This window comes from Xiphophorus hellerii, chromosome 20, assembly GCF_003331165.1.
Source record: "Xiphophorus hellerii strain 12219 chromosome 20, Xiphophorus_hellerii-4.1, whole genome shotgun sequence".
NCBI classification, from domain to species: Eukaryota; Metazoa; Chordata; class Actinopteri; order Cyprinodontiformes; family Poeciliidae; genus Xiphophorus; species Xiphophorus hellerii.
The window spans coordinates 15,156,387-15,173,176 of NC_045691.1; the positions used below are offsets into that span (position 1 = coordinate 15,156,387).

The 16,790-nt window shown below is 35.0% G+C and overlaps 1 protein-coding gene across 1 annotated transcript; it reads right to left on the reverse strand.

Moving 5' to 3' along the window:
• Positions 1-640: 640 nt before the first annotated feature.
• LOC116710963 (caM kinase-like vesicle-associated protein) lies at positions 641-16,477 on the reverse strand. The gene is given in 13 exon segments (XM_032550302.1): positions 641-1,964; positions 2,640-2,727; positions 3,348-3,358; positions 3,360-3,427; positions 3,564-3,700; positions 3,786-3,861; positions 3,970-3,991; positions 3,993-4,091; positions 4,244-4,382; positions 4,466-4,540; positions 4,977-5,108; positions 5,213-5,355; positions 16,244-16,477. Coding segments are annotated over 12 exon segments (1,251 nt in total). The 5' UTR covers positions 5,308-5,355; positions 16,244-16,477; the 3' UTR covers positions 641-1,655.
• Positions 16,478-16,790: the final 313 nt, after the last annotated feature.

Below are 16,790 nucleotides of genomic sequence, written 5' to 3' on the forward strand. Positions count from 1 at the left end.
TGTTTTATGCCATTGCCTCATGCATAGAAAACATCAGTTAGTTTGTTCCAAAGTCAAAGTCTTTTATAAATGACTTTAATGATCAAATTTGACACTCTATGTGATTCTAAATATGACTGTTTTTACTTAGATGACTAGATCATGCCAAATCTCCAACATAGCTGTCCCTTTTTTCTTTTTTTTTTTTCTTTTTTTTTTTTTTTACATTATTCAATACCTTAAACTCTACTGAACCGTTCAATTTGCACATCTGGTAAATTCTGTATATTTTTTAAACTTTCTAAGAGCAAACTCCTGACAAAATGCAGTTTTTTAATGGATTACAGTTTTTAGATTTCTCTACCAATCTTGTACATTCAAGTTTCCAGACCATATGTTTTTAACTTAGCCTAAAAAGCTTTTGCAGTGGCAACTCTAACAGTAGCATGGTTTGCCTCTACAAATCATGCTATTCCCATCTATAACTATGTTTCAATATTGTTTAAAAACAAATGCTTCATTTTTCATAAATATGTATGAAGGATCTTTTTCTTTTTCTTTCTCAGGTATTAGGCACTGTTGGTATTACGGTCCTAATGTTGGTTTGCATAAACATATTCAGTGAAATGTAATACACAAATAACATGCATACTCAACCTTATATGGCATGTTGGCTTTACAATAAAATCTTTATTTAGTAATTACAGGTTACAACACAGCAACAGCGAAAACATCACAGTACACAGAACATTCTAAATATTTTTTGTTTGATTTTTGTTTGTAATAAATCAAGCCATGAAAGAGGACAAAATACAAGGCCCAAAACAGAAGTCAATGAAACATTTTGAATATTTTAGTTATTTAAAAAGCATTTTAAATCAAGTCTAGAAACATGACTGCAACAAATGATAAGGCACTTCAACTTAAAAATGTGCATTCTTGCTGCCTTAAAATTTTAAGTTGTTTGATATACTGCACTAAATTGTAGATATCTAGTAGTCAAATTCGCCTTTTCAGCTATATAGTCTTTCATTAAAAAAATACTTATCATATTTATTATTATCTATATGTTACAGTTTTAAATGTTATTTTCTTATATCGACTTATTCTACAGTTTGGATAATGCACATCTAAGGATGGCTACCTTGTCTGATTTGTTTTAGGAAAAGATTTCACTCAAATATGCTTAAAAAGTACAGTGTTATTTGCTTACTTTGAAAACAATTGTAATCAAATTAATTGTGATCAAATTACCAAATATTTCAACTTATAATTTTAAGTCGCAAGATATTAACTCAGGCTAGTAAGTTCTAAAGCTAAAAAGTAGCAATTTTTGTGACAAATACATGTATATACAATGAGCCTCTGAAATTCACTTAATTACACAATGAACAATGAATTACCTGAATATATTATACAGTTCTCAAAGGAGGGGAAACAATAAAAGAGCTACTTTGCAACAATCATTTTAAGAGACCTACACACAAAATAACAAAAGGAAAAAGGAAGGTAGAGGAACACTAATAATCAACCAGTACAAAAGGCAAAAGATGAAAAATTTGTGAACTGTGATTGTCGGACAGCACAGACACATACTCATGATGCCAGATGTTTTAGTTTTACATGTGCTTGTAGGCCCATATCTTATCATGGGTCCCCTGAATGTATCAACTGGCTTAGTCTCCTTTTCTCTGTGGTACCATTTGCGGAGCCTCACCGTTGCACCGTGACTGCTGCTCCTCCTGCTGCGCTCCAGGCTGCAAGGATTGTGCAGGGCTGGTTGCAGTCTGTGTGTCAGAGGCCTTTTCTTTAAGAGCAGCTTTAAGGGTGGCAGCCATGCTAAGGCCGCCGCCAGCTGGAGGAGCAGGACCACCTCCGGGTGTGTTGGCGTCGGCTGCTGCCCCTGCTGCAGCTCCTGCAGCCCCCGAGTCACTCTGATCAGGCCCTCGAAGGCGTTTCATCAGGGTAGTTACCCGTACAGCTTTCTGTGAGACAAATATTTCACCATAGAATGTGGAAAAAAAACGTATCCAAAAACATACAAAATTTCATTCAAGTCTGCAATGCATATGTGTTTTTCATGAAGTATTTCTCAAATATGACAATTGTGCAAATGCATGTAGGAGGTGCAACTATTAAATAACTCCAATATATAAATCAAGGCTAACCTAAACACTGTGGGTGAGATATTAGACAATTTAAAAGGCATATTCTCATATTTGTGTCAGAGGCCTTGTTGTAGTTAATTGCACCTTCTTGCTGTTGTTTGTAGCTTTTACACTAAAACTCAAGAAGTTTTGTTTTTTACACAAATGCTAGGTTTATGCTGCTGTGAAAAAGTTAGGGTTATATTAATCAAACATTGTGTCAAAAGCTGTTATCCAGTTTGCTTGAGTTAGAGAAGAAACTAGAAAGAATCCCAATCTTAAAGCACCATTTTAATTCAAAAGCTTTACAAGGATCACTCTATCAATAGACAACCAAACTCAGAAGCTGCATTAACAAAAAATAGGATACTCCATTAAATCTGCGGTTCTTTATAGAAAATGTTTTCACATTGATGTCCTAAATAAGTATCTGTCTCTAAAAACGAATGTGCATGAAAAGAAAAATAAATGTTGTCCAATGTGAATATTTATTATGTATGTGAGTGATTCTACCTTCCACTTTGCTTTGGCAAAGTTCTTCTCGATTTGGGCACAAACTCCATCTTTGATGTTCTTGTCAGAGGCCGCATTTCCAGAAATCCTAAAATAGTAAACAAAAGGACAACTATTTTCAGCACTAGCAGTACTTAGAAAAGCTTCATAATTCAAATTGTTAGAGCTGGGACTTGCAGAAATTCACATACAGAAAAGTCAAGCACCTGGTAAGCATCTTCAAAACAGAATGATCTGCACTTTAGGAACAATGATTTCTATGCCAACATTTTTTATTTCCAAAGAGTTGCAACATTACAAACCAGCACCAGGGGGCATCAGTGGAAGAATCACATCTGGAGTTGGTCAAAGGACACAGAGGACACCTTGTATTAAACCAGCAGGAATTCCATTGGGAAGGGAAATGCAATCCATTTCAATCAATCAAGACAGACCGTTTCAAGCGAGAATTGTTGCATTGTGCATCAGTCAGTTAAAAACGGCCATGGCATTTTTGTCTGCACCTCAACAGATGTATTATATTTTTATGTGATGACATGAGAAGTGACCACCATTTAGATCTCTTGGACCCCAATTTAGACCTTAAATCATTTACATCTTCTACATGAGTACAAAGCTGGATATTTTTCTCTGAATGCTTCACTTTTTTTGTGTGTGTGTGTTTTTTTTTAACTAAAGTAGGTGTATTTGACTTATTTCCTTTTTTACCATTCATGGGCTAATAGCTTCCTGTGCAGTCAATCGCTGGTCTTGGTCGACATCCATCAAAGATGCTACCAAGGTTTTGGCTGTAAAACACAAAAAACACAAGAAAATAAGGTTTCTATTGGATTTTGTATCACTAAAATTCAGTCTTTTGATATGTTGTCTGTGATACTGATTAATGCAGAGATTGAAATAACTTAGACTATGACTTAATATTACCAGAATCAGAAATGTCATCCCAGTAGGGAGAATCAAATTCATAGTCCCCAGACAAAATCTTTAGAAAGAGGTTCTTGTCACGGCTATCTGGGTCTTCTTCATCAGAATCGTCATAGAAAGGAGGGTTCCCTGATAAACTTTGAAGAAATGCATAGCATAACTTTTAGAAGGAAATCAGATAATGAATTTAACGCACTTAAAAGTACATAATTTAGCACTTACAGTATGTACATGATGACGCCGATGGCCCAGCAGTCCACTGGCCGACCGTATCTCTGTCTTCCAACCACTTCAGGTGCTGCAGTTGGAGCAAAGGTAATGTCTCATACTTATTTTTAAAAAAAAATCATGATTTGTTTTATTTAAATTACTGCTATAAATTCAGATCAGATGACATGCCACTCACCAAGATATTCTGGAGTCCCACACTGGGTCTTTAATTAGTCCATTTTCCAGTTTTGCCAGCTGAAAGTCGCTGATAACAATTTTGGAGTGCTTCAAACGATTATAGTACACCAAATTCTCCAGCTGCATTAATAGAGGATAACCAAGCAACAAAGGATTCATTGTAGTTCATAATCTGTGTTGGTTGTTATGACTTTCATCCTTACAGAGAACTTTTCATCTGCTGGGAGGTGAAATGCTTCTTTATTTTCACTAGGTGTCAGTAGTAGACCTACCTTCAGGTTTCTGTGGACAATCTTCAGAGAGTGCAGGTAAGCGACGGCCTCCAGAACCTGCCTCATTACATTGCTAGTGTCCCTTTCTGAATAGTAGCCTTGATCCAAAATCCAATCAAAGACCTCCCTTCCTGTAGCACTGATGAGATGACAGGTCTGTGTTAAAAAGCTTTGAATTGCATCGTGTTGTTTAATAATGAAAGGCCCCCACAAAGAACTCACAGCTCCAGAAAAATAAAGTACTCTTTCTTAGTTTCAAATGCATCAACCAGCTGGAGGATGTTGTGATGTTTTACCCTTTAAATAAAAGAATAGAGTTAGGAGTAGAGTTCACTGATTGATGTAAGAAGACAACAACAAGACAAGCTACAATTTACTGTTAAGGTAGCTAGTTAAATACAAGGACTGCTGGAAATCAGAGAATAACCTGCTGTCATCTAGTACAGCTGTATACATGTCAGAACTGATTTCCAGATGCTAGATCTTATTTATTGTTCTTTATTCAGCTGTAGTGATATAAATAAATCCATTTAACAGTTGACTGATTTATGAATACAGTAAAAAGGAAATATGTAAATTGACCAACAGAATATATAATTAGATATTTAGTGAATTATGTTTGGACTTTTGTCCATTGTCTGTCTTCTACAGCATATTTGTGATGGCATGTGTCTCGATGCATATGCTTTAGATGAGGTTAGATTGGATAAGCTCTGAGTTAATGAGCACTTACATCTTCAAGATCATTATCTCATTCTTTGCAGCTTTCCTCACTTTCCTTCCATCCTTTTTGTTAAACTTTTTACATGTATACATTTTCAAGGTATTCCTGTCCTTTGCTCGGAATATCTCACAAAACTCCTCCCTGTAAAATAAAGACAACAGTGCAACAATTTGGTGAATTTTGAATTAAATCACCACAGGACAACAAATATGTGAGAATTTACAACCCAAAAAACATGTACTCACGACTTAACAACTTGTCCGAGGTCATATTTGTCAGTCACCTCCGTGGGACTGTTATAATCCTTCTTCTCTCCGAGTGTGAGACAACCAAACGGCATGGCAGCTTGTGCCCTTCAGCCAACGAGAGTCCTGCCACAGTGCAACACCTCAAGATTTCAGTGGAAAATAAAGTTTAATTTCAACAAAGCCTCTTCAGAGACAGGTCTGCAGTAATCTACTGCTGATAATGTGTTAATGGCTATATGAAAACAAAGCAAGAAATGAATGCAGAATGATGCACTTCAGACAAAACAAATCTCTCTAAATTAGCAGGTCTATGTAGGGAATTGTTTGCTGGTTTTAATTGTTTTTCTTTTACAGTTTTGCATCTGAGAATACTGCAGGTGAGCATAATTGGGCATGCAAAGGTAATAATTCCACATTACAACTGGGGCTACAAAACATAGCAATGACTTATTTCAGTGATGTAGCTTTCTGCAGTGAGCTTCAGCTTGTTTCTCTCAGGTTCTGCGGCGAGTTGATGCCGTACTGCAGCAGGAGCTGCCACAACATTCATTCATCTCCTTTATAACAAATATACTAAAAATGAAATAAAAGTGCAACTTTTTCCTATTGTATGTTTTTAAAAATATATATTTATGAAAGATTTATGCAAAATACTGTTATACTTCCATCCCTGGGGGATGTACAGTTATGTAGCAAGGTGTTACAACAAAATTATTTAATATCTGAGAAGTGTATATAACTAATCTAAGCAAAAATGTTTCTTGTATTTATTCATATTAGGTATGATTTAAATTATTCATACCACTGACAGTTTTAGATTTAAAATCATTTTCCTTCATCTAACATGTTTTTTTTCTGATAGAGAATAAGAGAGGCATATCTCAAAACATAACACAATGTGAAAGGATATCAAGTTTGAAAAAAAAAAGGTATTTAGAAAATTATGGTTCATTGATAATCATTTCAAAAAGCTTTCTTAGAATTAAAGCAAAAACAATTACTCATAGTATCTGATCTTTTTGTATGCTTTTCATTTTGACAATGCACCTTTGAGGACGAGCTCTTAGTCTTTGATGGCAGAAGATCTTCTTGCCATTATCTTAATCTTTAGCTCCCTGTATAGATCATCAATCTGTTTATGTCGGACCTCTAGGCCTCTCCAACATGTTTACAGTCAGAACAAACATATTGGTAAAATCCAAAGAGAGCCTTGGACCTAAATCCACCAGGGGCAGAATTATTTAGGGCTTAACTACGTATATCTTTCATAGCAATCTTCATATACAAAAACAACATAAATGTGTATGCTATTTCTAGATTAAACGTTCTAAGAGGTAATGCATTTGAGGAAAAATACTAAACTAAATTTTAAATTCTTAAATATTTGTTTAATATTTTTTTCTTCCTCCACTAATGTCTAAAAATCTATAACAAATTACCAAATCAGAGCTCAGGACACGATCACAGTCTATAATAGATAGATTCACTTGTCAGAGACAATTAATATGATGCAAAATGGCCTCACTAGAATAACAACTGCTTTGTTACTATCAAAGCAACTTGCTTGAATAAGGAAAGTATTTCCTTAAAATACAGTAAACAAAACGCATCATGTTTCTCAGTGATATCTCATATTTTCACATTTCAAGAGTTTTCAAAGATCACAGCTGAAACCTCTCTCGTGCACAGATCTGAAAATGAAGAGGAGATTGTAATCACATGAAAATGAATAAATATTTGGACAAAATATGGAATGACATTGACACTGCTAAAACATTTGTCCAAAATCGATAAAAAGACAAGGCAGTAATTGGTAATTGAAGAGCTGCACAGTGGTAACAGCAACACTGAAGTAGCTGCAAAATTAATGTGAAGGCCTGTCTAAGTTCTACAGTGTGATATGATGCACATGTAATGCAGTAGGAATTTGTGTACCATTTTCTTGACTGATACCTTCATGCAAAATTATTTAGATACTTTTGGACATTTTGCAAACAATGCCTTTACCAAAAGAGAGTAAGTGGACATCCATTTCAAATTTATTAAATTCACAATAATTGATGGTCAATATGAGCTAAAAAAGTCTGAAAACTGAAAATGTTGTTTTTAAACAAACACTAATGAAACCATGTATTTAGTTGTTAAGATTTTATCATCTCACTTTTATAGTTAAATCCAATTTAAAGTGAAATCATGACTTTTACTCCAGAGTGACTGATGTTGCTGTAGCTGCAATCCAGAAATGCTACAAAGTTTCAGAACTACCAAATAAACATTACTGCTCACATGGATGACTTGTATGGAAAAATGGCTTATTTTTTGGCAGGTCTTACAATATAAGTGGAAGCTTGTGCAGAAGAGTGGGAGTACAAAGATTCTGACTGTCTGCAGCCTCAGTCAAGACAAGACTATTTCTCACGGCTATTGTGTCCAGAAGCTTTAAACAAAGAAACTAGAACATGAACGTGACCTGAAAATACAAAACTGGAAGCACATCTTAAAAGAGAGCCCGTCCTTCTATTAGTCTTTAAATAAATTTCACCGTAGGGCAAAGGGCAAAACTTTTCTTTAATTGAAAGTAAATTTTGTAGTTACTGTTTTCACATACAATATTTATTTTTCAACTAGTGGCGAAATAAAACCCCCAAAATGTCACTTGACCTATAACCAAAAAATCAACACGTCTTGCTTCATCTAGAACACAGAGTATATACTTCTACTATTTTAGCATGTGGTTATTACTTAAGATTTTGAAATAAAAATAATTTAAACTAGAAACTAAGCTTTAAAGTCTCATTCTGATGATAAACTTTTGGATCTTTAATTTGATGAAGCAGACATTAGCTTTAGAATTAACAGTTCTTGGAGGCAAATTAAACTATTTTTGTTATTTCTCTTAAGCCACAAAAGCTACATTAGCAAATGTCATGAAGTAATCAAAGAGACAAAATGTCTTTAGAAAAAACATCTGGTTAGTATGACTATATCTGTACAGTGTTTTGTTTAGTGTGTCATACTTCAGATTTTGAAAGGCAGTGAACTGAAGCATCCTTTGAGGGATTTATTGTAAGTTAAAAAGTTTCACTTGAAGTTATGAATTCATCAAATTCTAGAATTATTCCATAGAGTCTATACAAATATACATAAATTATCACATATTTTCATTCATTTATTGCTGACTTCATAACAGAGTATCATTGTCCCCCTGTTCTGATATCTGTTTGTACAATTCATATAACTTTGAAGGACTCATAAATATTACCTAAATAATTTAAAAGTGCCTAGCTTTGTTACCATCCTTTTGTAGACAGTAAACCTTTGTAAGTGTCGTGAAAGTAAAGTCTGGGTAATTATTTTTGGAATATAAGCTAGCAACTGTGAAGATTAAATCAAACAGTTAATATCGCCAGTGCTGCACTCTGGTTACTATATGTAATAAAAAGTAAAAACACTTATTTAAATCATGTTTATGCACAGTTAGGGGTCCAGTTAGAGTAGCCCAAGGGATTTTGTCTCTTCTATTCCATTAGTTTTACATTCTCAAATCCATCCCAGACAATAGTGTTTGCTCAAGGCTAGTTTTATTCCAGAAGTATGCACAAATAGCAGAGGACTGAGAAGTACTAATACAAAGAGGCCATCTCTCATTGCAGAGCTCTACCTCTAACATATTTATTCTTCAATCTTCTCATTCAAAATGCAAGACACTTCAGTATGGCCCATTTTGTCCTAAAGGAGGGAACTCAGAGTTCTGTATCAGGCTGCAGCTGAAACAGAGGTTTAAGAGATTTATGACAGATAGATCACATCTTTTTATCCACCAAATTTCAATAACTATACTGTTTTGCTTTAAGAAATACTAACTACTTACTGAAGGAGAGCCACATCTGAAACACAATATATGCAAAAATATAGACTTTTTTTTTTTCTTGTACATAAAATACCTAAGAAACAGAACAAAGTTCAGCCAGAGTCTTAGAAAACAACTTTCATATCATGTCTAATGGGCCTTTTTGGAAAATTTGAACTGCCTCCGTCTTTTACCTCTCCACATCATCCAAAAACTGCCTCAGAGACAAACAATAGTCCAAACAGCAAGCAGAATTAAAGCCCAGCGCTGCTGTGAGACCATTTATTGCAATCATCAGACGCTCACTGAATCACAGCTCCTCACACCTTTTCCCGGAAGCTTGACTCAGTCAGTAGCACTGCACAGCAAACACCACACGGCACAGAAAAGTCAGAGGCAGGATTTTCTGAACATTTTGTCTTTTTTCTCATAAATGCAATTTTGGAGATTAAAGGCTGTTCTACATAAAAGGACACAAAGAAGCCGACTGCTGCTGAATCAGAGTTATTTTATCTTTAGCTTTTCAGAGATCTGAGTGATAAAGTCTTCTTTAATGGGAGCGTCAATGCTGCTTCAAATTAATACTGCTCATTATTGAGATAGCTCAAATGTGAACACTAATTGGAGTTAATGAAAACAGTAGAGTTGCTCTTAGATTTATAGATTGTATTGTTTCTGTTAAGTTTTAAGTTTTTTAAGTTTTAAGAATTCAGTAGGTAAAACAAAACATCCTTTTTATTAAAGTTTCTTTTTAATGATGCAGCCAATGCAGTAGCCCCTGTGGATTACAGAATTTGAGAAAATGTTTTTACTATAATTGAAATTGGGATGAAAAAAATTCATCTTACAGTCTCACAATGGTATAAGGCCATGTATGTATTGTTTTTGTGCTAATGTACAAAAAATGTTTTCATTTGTATGCCCCTTAATTTTTTATTTGTTTCTGCTTGTGTAAAGTGTGATCATCCTTAGAACACTGTTGCGTGATCAACATGTAGTCTTTCATTCTATTTTTTCTTCCTTTGTTGCCAAAAATAATGAAAAAAAAATGTTAAAGATGAAACTGGGAAGATCCAGAAGAAACGTCCTTTCTAATGGACAGACTGAAGTCCATCTGTAGCAGAGTGGAGACGCAGCATTCTGTTCTTTAAACATGTTGCAGCTTTTCAAACTACAAGAACAGCCTCCAAAAACCCAGTTCCACATAAGATGGATCATCAACATTCGCTTACATATCTGTGTGAAGACATATATAATCGAACTTGTTTAAAGGATGTGTTCTTTGTTGTTAGTTGAGTCTGGTGAGGTTGTGAGTGGTTGGGTTGATATTACATGCTGAATGTTGTTTTTGTTGTTGTTAGTGTGTTACTATAAGTGATAAAGATCTATAAAATAAAACCTTAAAAAGCAAATAGCCTCAATGTCTGCTGACGAGATATTACCTTACAGGAGTGATTTAGGGAAAAGAAATATCAAGGCCATGATCCTTAAGCAGTATCATCTTAAATACATGAAGATATGTCTGTACTTTACAAAAAGAGTTTATAATCATTTTATTTTTTGAACCAATAAAATCAGACTGCATTCAGATTGTTTTAGACTTCTCTGAGACTGCCAGTGAATTCCCAGCCCCCTTCTTTGTGCTGTATTTTTATTTCAATGACTAAAACCATTTTTAATCTAATTGACTGCCTTGTTTCCCCTGTTCTGTGAATCACATGATGAAGTAAATTTCCAAACAATCGCCTTGTTTTTATTATTCATCTTCTATTTTACTGTCTTTTTTACATTTTCATTAAATTTCTTGCATTTTTTAAATGTACTTTTCCTTTCGTTTGGTCAATCTTAACTCTAAAAAAATGTGAGCTCTCAATATTTCAAATATTGAGAAATTTGTGTCAGTTTGACAGCCACAAAGTTAAAGTTGGGCTGTTGGAAAATTCATAACTTATCTACATGGCTTATAACTTATCTAATGACTCTAGATATGTACATGGCTTACATTTAGAAACAGTGATAATATCGTCACTTTGTTTGTATATGGAGATCATTGGGATGATTGTTCTTTAAACAGTGATAAGTAAGCATCTTTAAGAGAATTTGGTTATAAAAATAATTTCAGGTATATTCCATCCATCCATCCATCCATCCATCCATCCATCCATCCATCCATCCATCCATCCATCCATCCATCCATCCATCCATCCATCCATCCATCCATCCATCCATCCATCCATCCATCCATCCAACCATCCATATTTTGTTGATAGACTCCTTTGTCCAAGCCAGGTTTGCGTTCATTCAAGCTCCTACTCACAAGTGCAATAAAATTTATAGAAAAAAAAAAATCCATGCACACAATGGAAAGTAGACACTCCAAACAGAGAAACAGACACTGAATTACATGTTTGACCTACTTATGTGAGTCATATCAACATCCTGAGATTAAAGTGTAATCATGCATGCTAATTTTCCCAGTTCATATTGTGATTGGAGTAGATATGTTTGAAAATGGTTTTGTCCAAATTCAATTGCTGTATTGCCTCATTTTCTCAATTTATTTGATGTATGAATTGTGTTCTTAGCAATTGTATTAGTTCACATTCCTTGGAGGTGTATTCTTGCTGAAGGATAAACTAGGAACCCCACCTCCAATCAATGAATTTAGAATTTATTTTTAAATATATTTTCTTTGCATATTTAAAAAAAAAATAGTTTGGAAAAATTAGGTATAGGGAAAGTTTGACAGACAGCGTTTTCTTTCATAATAGGAAAGAAAAATGTAATTAATGTCAGTTTAATGTCTTACTGCCGACTTTATTTATAAACGGTTTATCTTTGTTTTTTATTAGAAAATGGCTGAGAAGTAAAAACTGTACTTCATGCAACTTTAACTTCTAAAAATATGCTGTTTGTTTTTTATGCTGCTATTTTGGGTTTGGATTGTTAGTCGAAGCCACACGAGACAGTGGCAGCAGGCCAGAGCTGCAGATTGTGGCATCAACTGAGGCTCTTCAAAGGAAACTGCGTGGTGACATGGGGGCAGATGGTGGTGATGATTTTTTAGCCAATTCTTATGGCCACTAATGCTTTATTTAAACGACTCATTAGTGATGCATGCTTGTATGCAAAAAAGAAGTGTACCTATCTGAATCTCTGATTTTACAACGGATAATAAGGTTGATAACTGTAGTCCACGACGGTGGTGCAAAGACCAACTAACCAAAGCTGTACATGTTTGGGACTTTAAGGGCCCTGTAGGAGGTCACATGCATTCTCCACACATAAAGACCTTCTTGCCAGAATGCGACAACTTCCAACACCCAAGCCATCGTTTCTAAGAACATTATGTCGAAAAATTAACAAGGACAAATGAATGATACTTGCATTTTTTAAGTCAAAAAAGCCAGATTTGTAGAGAAAATTTTGATCAGCCTGAATCAGCCTCCCTTTGAGCCTGTTTTTGATTTGCTCTGCATTGAATCAACCATTCATCTCTTTCTCAAGCATCACTGGCTCATCTGACCAGTTTCTTCTGATGTTGTTTTGTTGCCATGGTTTCCAAGTGCTACAGTATGCACCAAGGTACTGTCTGTGCAGAACAGATCTGTGTGTTCTCACTGCCGTCACTGGCCAACACTCCTGACACTTTATGTGACTCGTACAGAGCTGGAATTCAGTCTAGAGTCTAAAAATTGACAGGATATGAGCCAAGCTCATAATATTGCAGATTATTACCACGTTAAACTGATAGGCAAAAATGTTTGCCTTTTCTTTCATTTGTCACCCATAAGTAAAAAATCAGTAAAGTCCAACAAAACACAGGTTTCAGTTTAGTGCAAAGCAAATAACATACCAAAGGTCACAGCTGTGTTATAATCAGGTCTATAATCACTCTCTTCAATGATGAACCTTTCAGTTTCTCTTAATAAGCCATTGTCAGTTTAGAAGAGCAGAGTAAACATACTCCAATAAGAAAATATAACCATGTGTGTGGCATTTGAAGGGCTAAATTAACCTAACATAGGAGAGAAGGAAACAAAATGTTGCTTGCTGTAAAACTGTGAAAGGGGTGGATGGAAATATTCTTGACATAGCAGGAACTAAATTTCCACACTTGTCATTTCTGTAAACACATGAGCTGGTTTTAGCACTGCAGCACAACCAACTGCAGCAGAAAGTTAGAAAAGTATCTTTGGGGACAGCGGTGCCCACAGAGGTCTCTGCTACCCATATACAGAGACTTTAATCCTCTACCAGACTGTCACAGGTTCGAGTCCCGGCCTGTTGACCTTTGCCAAATGTCTACCTCTTCTCTCACAACCCACTTTCCAGTCAAATAAAGGCCACTAGAGTCAAAACAGTATCTGTTCAAAACTGTCATTAGTCATTTCTAAGTATGTAACATGGTTTATGATATTAGTATTTTGCATGCAGCAACCGTCTATCAGACTATCCTACTACTACTATACTAAACTACTATAGTAGTTTATGTTAAGTACTTCTAAATAGTTTTGTCAGTAAGGATGTTGATTTAACATTGCCTGCTGGTAGCCATCATAATAAAAGTTTCTACAGTAGTAAGTGATTGACATTGACGTGATGAGAAAAGGTGTGTGTAAGAAAAAGCATAATCAGTTAACTTGAGTCAGTCTTAAGAGCAACCTTCTACTAATGTTCATCTTACTTATCTGGAGGACACAGTCTTCCTCGACTCCAGGTGTAGCATTTCTTTCAGTATTTAAAAACTCTTATGACTCTAATTTGTTTACGTTTTAAACACATGAATCACAACTAACTAGAGTCTGCAGAGGCGTAAATGAATTAAGTCACTACTTCAATCCTCCCCAAAGACAGCAGGGGGCCAAGGAGCCCTTGAATTTTCAGACTGAATCTAAAAATGTTATGTTTTATTTTCAATAGGAAAAGTAGTTGACTTCCAATCTAAAAACTGAGCTTCCAATTCCAGCTTCCTCCTGTCACATGATGATGTGCCCCTGTGCAAGGCAATGAACCTCAAGTTGCCTACTAACCTGTGTATTGGTTTATGAAAGTTTGTGTGTGACTGCGTGAATGAGGTGTTACTGTTACATAACTAGTGCTTTTCTTGTCGTTATGGCTAGAAACGCACTACATATTTCAGACCATTTGAAAACTAATCTACTCAAAAAAGATTACAAATGTGTTACACTTGTCCTTTGTGACCCCTTTTATTCAACACAGTCTGTTTACAAAGTGCCTCTTCAATGCACTTTAGTAATCGGAGATCTAATTCATATTCAAAAATACAAAATCCAATCAGTTCATTTATATACAGAGACTCAAATACAGATGCACACTTCCTAATTCTGACATAATAATAATAATAATAATAATAATAATAATAATAATAATAATAATAATAATAATAATAATAATAAAATCCTGCCACATTCAGTTTATAGAACCAATTGGAAAAGCGTTAACTATCTAAGAAAACCCAGCTGACTGCATCGAATTATTAACTTAGCAGCAATCTCTCCTGCAGAGCAAATATGCGGCAATAGTTGAACGGAGCGACTCCCTTCGGATGTCAAGTACAACCAAGCTTAGTATGATGTAAGTATTAAAATGCTTTAGCACTAAACACAAGTGCTAGACAAAATATATTCAAAGAAGTAACCCCATAGAGTCAATTTATTTACAGCTGTTGATATAAAAGATGTTTATATTGATATTAGTGATGCAGACTGATATGTGTTGATTTTGCAGTCCTGCTACTCAGCACCACCACCAACTATCTTTTGGCATTTCATTAAAAATGCCTTGTGGAGAAATGGGTCACTTCATTACACATTTGTCAACATGTGTGACTTATTAAGAAATATATTGACTTTGATGTATTTAAATTGTATTTAGATTTTTAAACATTGTGTTTGTAGTCTAAAAAAATCTATACTGTATAGTTGTCACAAAGAACATAGATATTATGCATATAAATGGTCAAACATTCTTGAAGTGAGCATTAAACTAATGTTAAAATGTCTAAATCAAGAAGAAATTGTTTGTGAAATTGTTGCTCCTTTTCACTAACCGTAATTAACAAGGATGCAACTTAACAGATCACAACATTTCAAATCTGATATCATGGTGTTTATTGTCCCATTAAAAGTATCTTAAATGAGAAAATATGCACCTTTGTGATTGTATTGAAAGTCAGCTTCATTCCCAACCACAGCCTTAAAAATACGATGACAGCTAAGAATAGAGAAGAATAGGATTTGATTAAACTGGAATAGACCTCAATTCAAACTCTTCTTTGGGCCCAGAACAACAAGAATAACTGACTCTTGAATCTCACTCAAAAGATTATCTCTGAACCATATCATTTACTGTATGGCTCAGCTTAGGATTGAAAATGATCCATTAATGTAGCATCGTATGGCATCATACTTCCACTTTTTTCTATTAAAGACACACTGATATCCTTACATCTATGTTCTTCCTCGAACTGTTCTGACATGTCCACTCACTCTGTCAACCTCCTTGAGAAGTGCATGAATAGGTAGTTAAATTTTTTTTTTTTTTTAATTAGTGGGAATAGCTGCTTCGTTGTGAAACGATGACAAGTGATGACAAGAAGACAAGGACACTGCGTGACTGTGAGTGTGTTAAACTCATGAAGTGCTGCAAGTGTAAGAACTCTAACAACACTTTCATCAAGTCTGCATGAACTGCTGGTATCAAGTTTGTAGACGGAGTTTCTTGAGTAAGCAAATATAAATAATAATAATAATAATAATAATAATAATAATAATAATAATAATAATAATAATAATAATAATAATAATATTAAAATATACTTTTTTATCGGAAAAAATGGATTCACATAACCTGCAGCTGAAGTAGATTGGCAAAACATTCGCCTCTCCATATGTTTACCTGCTCAGACAGCCTGGACCTAATCTTCTAAGAAACAACTAAAATCCACTCAAATGTGTTATTGCCAAAGTTTTATAAACAAAACACGTACGCTACCCTCCTGAGATTTGATCAAAACCTGTTTCTGAATAAATTATTCCCAGATATTTAGCATTTACGCCTGACTTCTTTCCAGTGTAGCCAGTCTTTTTTGTTTACTTGTTTGTTTGTTTTTTGTGATTAGATTACAAAAAAAAAGATCTAATCTTTTCACTTACCTTCAATGACTGGTTCCAATCTGCGATACCGCCCCTAGTCTGCTCAGATGACGCTTTTTTTTTCTTGTTGCGCTTTTACTTTTCTTTGATCTTCGCTGATGTTACAGGCGGCGTGCAGTCGGACAAATGTTAAGATCCTCAAGCATTTCCAACAAGTCAGCTTAACCACGGGAGTATTACGTGAGTGTGTGATGGTGAGAGCGGAGCTGAGATGATGCAGGGGGAGGCGGAGTTGTGTGTGCGACGCACGTTGCACCGCTTTAATGTTTGATTGCGCGGATACAGCACTGCATCAAATCTCCAACATCATATTTTTGTGTGGAGATTCGGTGATGACCAAATAAAGATCTTTTACGCACAGTAACTCCTCTGGAACTTACACAAGACAACTTTGCTGTAAACTGTAAATGAAAGCGTATATGTGCTCAACTGTAGCTTCATTTGATCCATAAGCAGAACAAATCATGGAAAAACATAGAGAGCAAAATGAAGCAGCAATGTCAAAACTAATGTCTGCTTCTGTCATAGAGACTCTTATGATGGTTTG